We start from the raw sequence: 6971 nt of genomic DNA, 5'->3' as shown, positions 1-6971 counted from the left end.
AGAGCACCACAGCGGTACCTCTGGCGCCATGCAGATGTGGAAATGAAAAGAGCAAACACATGCCCAGTGTTTCTCAAGGGGTGGCCCCCAGAGGCCCTCGGTAAATGTTTGTTTTTATCGGTCAAGGCACAGTTGTTCCCCTTGGGAATAACATGCCACATTTTGTGCTTAACCGCAAGGAGACCTGAGCAACCTGAGGTCCTGGCAGTGACTCCTGCTGCAACTGTGGCCCCCAAGCATCCAGGCCTGGACACACCTGGGCCGACAGGAGGCCTGCAGTGAGGGGCGCCAGCTCCAGGCTCCCCTGACTCTGGGCCTCACAAGCTGTGTACTCTTGGGCAATTCACCTGACTTCTCTGAGACCCAGTTTGATCCAGTCTTCTCCCCTGTCTACTGGGGATAACAACAGTACCTCTGGGGAGGGTCCTTTGACAATTAGATGAACTCCTGGGTGGCCACCAGGCCTTGGCCAGTACCCAGGTGATGGGGCTCTGCTAACCGCCCTGTGTGTCCACCCCTCTCAGTCAGCAGGTGCCTCAGGAGCAGGTGTCAGAGGGCCCAGGCAGAGCCAGGCCGGTGGCAGGGAGGGGCCGGCCACTGGGAGCCCCTGGCCGAGCCTGCTTCTCCCCCACTGCTCTAGATGGCTAAAGCTGCCAGGATACCATGTACCAGACTTTTTCCGTTACAAGCTTGCAGTGCTAAAGCCTTAAAAACGTCCACACTAAGATGTCCAAAGAGACCTTGACTCCGAGGAAAGGCCGTCTGTCCCACGGGAAGGCATGCGGCCGGTGCCGGCTGGTTCTTGGTCCCAGTTCTGGTGCCTTCAGCTTCTGGTTTCCATGGCCTCCTTCCTCTTTGGGCACCTGTGGATCCTGACTTAGCTTCTCCGAGCAGAGCTCTGGTTCCATCTCCATCTTGGGACGGCACCTGGCCACGTCTGCTGGGCTCAGGTTCCTGTTGAGCCGCTGTCAACTGTCCCAGCTCCTGGCCTCTCCTGGGGCTTCTGCATTTCCAAACGTCTGCATCTCAACTTCCTCCTAAGTATTTCCCGGTGTCAGCTCTCTTAAGGACTCTAGTAATCAAGGCCTACCTTGAATGGGCTCAGTCTTATCTCCCTATAATCAAAAGATCCCACCCTACATTACTGAGTCAGGATTAGAAGAACAAGCCTTTTCTGGGGTATGTAATAGTTTCAAACCAGCACACCTGCTGACTCCAGGGACCTGCCTGCCTCCCGCGTGCCTGCCCCGGGCACCAAGCCCACTCTGGAGCAGGCCGGCTGGGGCCAAACCCAGGAGCCATCCAAAAGGCAACTTGCTCTGCGCTGGCCCCGCTCAGGGTCTCCAGGGTCAGCTCTCGGGGCAGCCGCACCTGCAGATTCTGGGGAGATGGGTCCCCTGACATCTGGTCAAAAGCAGTTAGTAGCAGTTAGCGGGTGCTGGGGAGGGGAGGCGGGGCTGAGTCTTCTTGGGGTGGGCCCCCCGCTGCCAGCTTGTTGCTGTGCTGGCCCTTTGTCTCAGCCCTGGACGGGGCACCTGGGGCTCCACGTCTGCTGGGCCAGGCCAGCCTGGGCGGAGGGACAGAGGACGGGTGCCCACACACTCAGCCATGGCAGGCCAGCCCCAGGGCCCGGACGGTGATGGGGAAGACCTGGACCACCTCCCTCAGGAGCTTTAGGATTGCAGTGAGGAGCTGAGGGAGTGAATCCACACAAGCAGGTGGTTTGAAATCCTGGTAAGGGCTGTGAGGACGAGAAGTGGGTATGCGGTGGAGACACTGATTCTGCAACACAGTGACAAGGGAAGGCCCTTCCTAGGCGCCCGCAGCTGAGCTGAGACGGAACGACAAGGAACAGCCCGGTACAAGCCGAGGGGAGGCACGTTGGATGGAACATCAGAGGGGAGGGGCAGGCTGGTGAGTCCAGGGCGATGCGAAGGGGCCAGGAGCAGGCATGCTGTGGGCAAAGAGCGTCCCAGGAGGGGCCTGGGTCCGTAGGGCTGGTTTGGGTAGGAGGGACACCGGTGAGGAGTGTACCCCAAGTCATGGGAAGCCACTGAGGGTTTTGTGCAAAAGTGCAAAATTCTCTGATTTGAGGTTTTCAAAGGATCCCTCTGGTAGGTGGGAAATTAGAGATGGGGAGAAGGTGAGAAATTTGGGAGTGAATGGTGAATGCCAAGACAGGATCTGGGCCTGGGGTCCTTCCTCATGACATGTGCCTGCTCTCCAGGGACACACACTGCTGTGGGTGGGCCCCGTGCGAAGAGCCCACAGATCTCCCTCAGCCTCAGACCCCTGGGAGGGGCCGGGCTGCCCAGTCCCCTCCCTGCTCCGCCCTGTAACAATTTGTCCCAGGCTGGGTCTGAGCTGTTTGAGTGCTGCCCCGCCAGGGTGCTTTCTGTTATAGACGTACAGACGCCTGGAACCCAGAAGACCTTCGGGGAAACCTCAGAGCCCAAGCTGACAAAGGGCCAAAAGCTCCCACCCACCCGTGGGCTAGTTGAAACCACTTAGTGATCCTGAGCTCCTCGGTCAGCGCGCGCCTCCGGGTGCCCCCCCCCCCCCCGTGTTTCGTTTGCCCCGCCCCCACCAGGCCCCGCCCCACCAGCCCCCCAGCCCCAGCCCCAGCCAGGCCCCGCCCCCAGGCTCACAGCGCGGACGTGGTCTGGCAGGTCCTCGTCTAGCTCGCCCTTGAGGATCTTCTCGAGGGTGTTGATGGAGATCTCTAGGAGCTTCTCGTGGTGGTGGTTCTCCAGGTCCCGGCACTGCGCCATCGTGCCAGCAGCCAGTTAAGCAAAAGCCCGAGAGGGGCAGGCGGGGCCTGGGCGGTGCGCGGGTCTAGGCCACGCCCCCTCACAACCCCCTCCCCCCCCTCCTCCCACCTGCCCACCTCCCCTGCCTCTCCCCGCCCCTCCCCTGCCCCGATTGCCGCTTTCCACCTCCCTGGACGCCCAGCGTGCAGACCACCTGGTCCCGCACCTGCCCCTGCGGGTCGGCCAGCCCCCCACTCACGGCACGACCCTTTGCCTCACAGCAGACGGGGTGAGCCTTAAAGAAGTGGGGGCTGGGACCCCCGCTCCCCCACACTCGTGAAAGACTAGGCCGGCGCCTCCCGAGCCCTGCTACTCAACCCTACTTCTGTCTCCCTTTCAGGGCAGAAGGCAGCACGTGCCCCGCCCACCCCTCACTGGCGGGGCCGCGAGTTCAGGGGGCAGGAGGGCTGCTCCTGCCGGAATGTCAGCTCCCACCCCGAGAGCTGGTGAGAAAGAGCTCCCCCGCGCCCCCCACTGGAGGCCCCCCACCCCCGCACAAGGGGCCCGCAAGCCCGGACGTCCCCGCTGGAATACAGACCTGCCAGTCCGCAGGCGCCTGCGAACGGCTCTTCCACCAAGGCCACCTTGTCCCCGGCGCCCCCGAAACCCCCCGGAACCTGCGGGCGCCCTTCTGAGCCTTCTATGCTGCTGCTCCGTCCTTCCAAGGTGAGCATTTTCTTTAGGAAAACACTGGAGGTTTCACCTACCTCTAATTTCAAAGGTGGAAATTCCTGTTAAGTAGGGGCGTCAGAGGGCATCTGGGGGTGGGGTCTTCCTCCCGAGTCAGGTGGGCGCTTGAGCGGACTCCGTGGCGCCGGGCCGGGGGGTGGGGCGGCGGTGTGTCACCGAGAAAGGGCCCCCACTTATTTGCACCCTGCTGACGTCACTCAGATGCTCCACCCCCCCACCCCCACCCCTTTAGGGCCCCAGGCAGGGTCGCAGCAGTGAGGATATAGGCTCTGGACATTCTCAATGAAGAGGCCCACTAAGTCGATGATGCTCCGCTCGAAGAAGTTTATGGTCTCCTGGAAACCATGAAGGGGGCACTTGGCACACCGGGGTGGCCCCCACTCGCAGACCTGCAGGGTCCAGGCCGCCCGCCCTCCTCCCAAAGGTGTCTGGGCACCTGCTGCGCCTGCCTTGCCCTCCATCCAGCCCTACCCGCGTGGCGCTGCCTCTGCTCAGCCCTGAGGCTTTCTCCGGCCTTTGCCTGGGCCGGCTGCTCTGCCAGGAGCCCCTGTCCTGGACTCACCTACCCTACCCGCCCCCCCCCACCCCCAAGCTAACTCCTTCCTCTGGGCTCCTCGGCTCGGCCGCATCTGTCTGTCACCTCCAGAGAAACAGTGGAAGGAGCCCGTGTCCCAGCTCCCCTCGGTGGCAGCTTAGCTTCCTCACCCATCCAGTGGGGTTGCTGAGCTCAGCTCAAGGCACCCGTCTCAGCATTGCCGTGGGGCTTGAATCAGTTCTATCCCACGAAATGCTTTGCAGGGTCCCTGGCACCGAGGAACCAGCAGGAAATGCTAGCGGTCTCTCTGGGCCTCTCATACTGAGTCCCAGAGCCTGAGTGCGGACTACTTGAGCACCGGGCACATGGTTCTGGAACCTGCTGCCCTGCGAGGCCCTCTTTCCCGATGTGCAGAGGTCACAGCCCCATCTGCCCCAGACCCAAAAGGCCAAGGGCAGAGGGGTCTGTAGGAGCCCGAGAACTCTGCAACCGGGTAAGCCCTACATCTGCCAAATGTACGGAAACGCCGTGTAACAGACGCCAGCTGCACTCACGGGGTGAGGACACACAGGTTCTGGGGAGTTGGGGGATGTGACAAAGGGGGTCCGGGCTTGGGAAGCTGGGGAGCACTGCCTTGCCCTCCTCTGGGGCCCCGGCTGCTGCTTTCTGAGGAGCCTGGAGCTCCATGGGTGAGCATCAGCTGCAGGTGAGGGGTGCAGTGGGCACAGTGGGTGATTCTGCACTTGGCACTCTCTGTTGGTCCAGCTGACAAGCTTTGACTCGTCTCAGTGTCTGGGGAGTCCTTCCAGCCACTCATGAGTTTCCTTTCCATTTCTTAGTGCTGCTCGGGGCTCCATCCAGTGGCCCTTGGCCTCACCCCCATTGGGCGCCCACTTGGCCCTAACAACTCCTGGGCCTGCAAGGAGAGCTCTGTACAGTGCTGGAAGCTTCTGGAAGACTTCTGTCGGAGCCAGCCAGGCCTGCGACGCTCACAGGTTCCACTGTCGCGACCCTAGGGCTCTCACCAAGGAACCTGGCAGGCCCTGCCCTTCTGCGGCAGCATCTCACCTGGGCCTGGGCCCCCCTCCCCGCCTCACCTCCAGCTGCTCCACCAGCTGCATTTCCAGGGACATGAGCTCGTTGAACAGCTGAGTGATGTCTTCGCCACACTCTACCATCTTCATCTCGATGGCAGGTAGTTCAGATTCTTCTCGAATAGAGCTCAAAATCTGGAAATGGAAACTGGTTTCAGAAGCCCACACTGCGATTAGCTGATGACAGGTGGCCATTTCACTGGGCAGCTGCTTTGTCTAATTGAAGTGAAATTCACGTACCATAAAATGGGCAGTTTGGTTAAGAACTTGGACCCTGGGGTCAGGTGGCCTTGTCTGTGCCTCAGTTTCTCTGTCTGTACAGTGGGTGTGCTAAGAGCCCCTACCCAGTGCACAGCTGTGCTGAGGTCACGAGGGGATGTGTGAGGCTGCTGGGACCTCCGAGATGCCAGCTCAGGGTCCTGCAGAGGCAGTGGGCACAGCAGAAGGGGCCCTGGTGTCAGAGTCAGGCGAGGGCAAGGGTGGACCCCGCCTGGCCACCTACAAGCAGCGCCACCTTCCCGTGAGCTGCCTGCGTCCTCTAAGTTTCTGTTTGCCCCAGTTAAGCGGGCAGGACTCTGTTCCCAGAGGCCCGGAGGCCAGTGTATGGGAAGTGCCTGCCCACGGTAGTGGGTCCGCTGACGGGGGACAAATACCAGATGCCCATGACGGGCACGTACCGGTCTTTGAGGAAAGACACAGAACCCAGCAAGCAAGTGGAAGCTGGACGCCAACAAGCTGGGCCACATGCCTGGGAGGAAGCGGGGCTCTGGATACCGCCCACCCATTAGTCCCCACAAGGGCTGGGGATGCGGCAGCCCGGCCACGAAGGAGGGAGTACATGGGCGTGGATTCAGTGGCAATTGGTGTTTATAATGTCGGCTGTCCCATCCGGAGAAAAATCAAGCACCAGCCCTACCTCAAGCCTTACATGAGAGCAGATTCCTGACCGAGCAAAGATTTAATGCAAAAACAGAGCAAAACCATAAACGTGTCCCAAATAGCTAAAAGTATTCTGAGAAAGAAAATGAAGTTGGAGGTCTCTCGCTACCTAACTTTAAGGAGTATTATGAAGTGGTCAAAACAGCACGGTATTGGCATAAATGTAGATATACTGACCAATGGAATCGAATAGAGTGCTCAGATATAGACCCTCTCATCTATGGACAACTGATCGTTGATAAGGCAGTCAAGCCAACTCACCTGGGACAGAACAGTCTCTTCAATAAATGGTACCTAGAGAACTGGATATCCACATGCAAAAGAATGAATGAGGATCCATATCTCACATCCTATACAAAAATTAAGTCAAAATGGATCAAAGACCTAAACATTACATCTAAGACCATAAAACTGTTAGAAGAAAATGTAGGGAATTATCTTATAAATCTTATAATAGGAGGCAGTTTCCTAGACCTTACACCCAAAGCATGAGCATTGAAGAAAGAAAGAAAGAAAGAAATGGGAACTCCTCAAAATTAAACACTTTTCTGCATCAAAGAACTTCATTAAGAAAGTAAAAAAGATAGCGTACACAATGGGAAGTGATATTTGGAAACGATGTATCAGATAAGGATCTAGTATCCAGAATTTATAAAGAGATTGTTCAACTCACCAACAAAAAGACAGACAACCCAATTACAAAATGGGCAAAAGACTTGAACAGACACTTGTCAGAAGAGGAAATACAAATGGCTAAAAGGCACATGAAGAGATGCTCAACTTCCCTGGCCCTTAGAGAAATGCAAATCAAAACCACAATGAGAGACGCCCCGCAGCAGCTGACCCGCCCGCCCTCCTCTCCCCTCTTCCGCCTTCACCGACTCCTCCGCCACCGGCCTCGAC

The 6971-nt window shown here is 58.5% G+C and overlaps 1 protein-coding gene across 8 annotated transcripts in view; it reads right to left on the bottom strand.

Annotated features, from left to right (window-relative positions):
* The window catches only part of DRC3 (dynein regulatory complex subunit 3), a 64440-nt gene that overhangs the window by 6854 nt on the left and 50615 nt on the right, over positions 1–6971 (bottom strand). For 7 of the 8 annotated variants that reach the window (XM_077163379.1, XM_077163378.1, XM_077163380.1 and 4 more), the window contains 3 exons: positions 5133–5264; positions 3765–3835; positions 2649–2772 (listed from right to left, as the gene is read on the bottom strand). In XM_077163379.1, the coding sequence (XP_077019494.1) occupies positions 2649–2772; positions 3765–3835; positions 5133–5264 (327 nt within the window). Of the gene's footprint in view, positions 1–2648; positions 2773–3764; positions 3836–5132; positions 5265–6971 lie in introns of those variants that run through there. The other variant, XM_077163384.1, reaches the window with a different exon arrangement.

The sequence above is a fragment of the Tamandua tetradactyla genome, chromosome 6 (genome assembly GCF_023851605.1).
Source record: "Tamandua tetradactyla isolate mTamTet1 chromosome 6, mTamTet1.pri, whole genome shotgun sequence".
Taxonomy (NCBI): domain Eukaryota; kingdom Metazoa; phylum Chordata; class Mammalia; order Pilosa; family Myrmecophagidae; genus Tamandua; species Tamandua tetradactyla.
The sequence above is the reverse complement of the archived record's forward strand: the minus strand, read 5'-3'. Positions and strand labels throughout refer to the sequence as shown.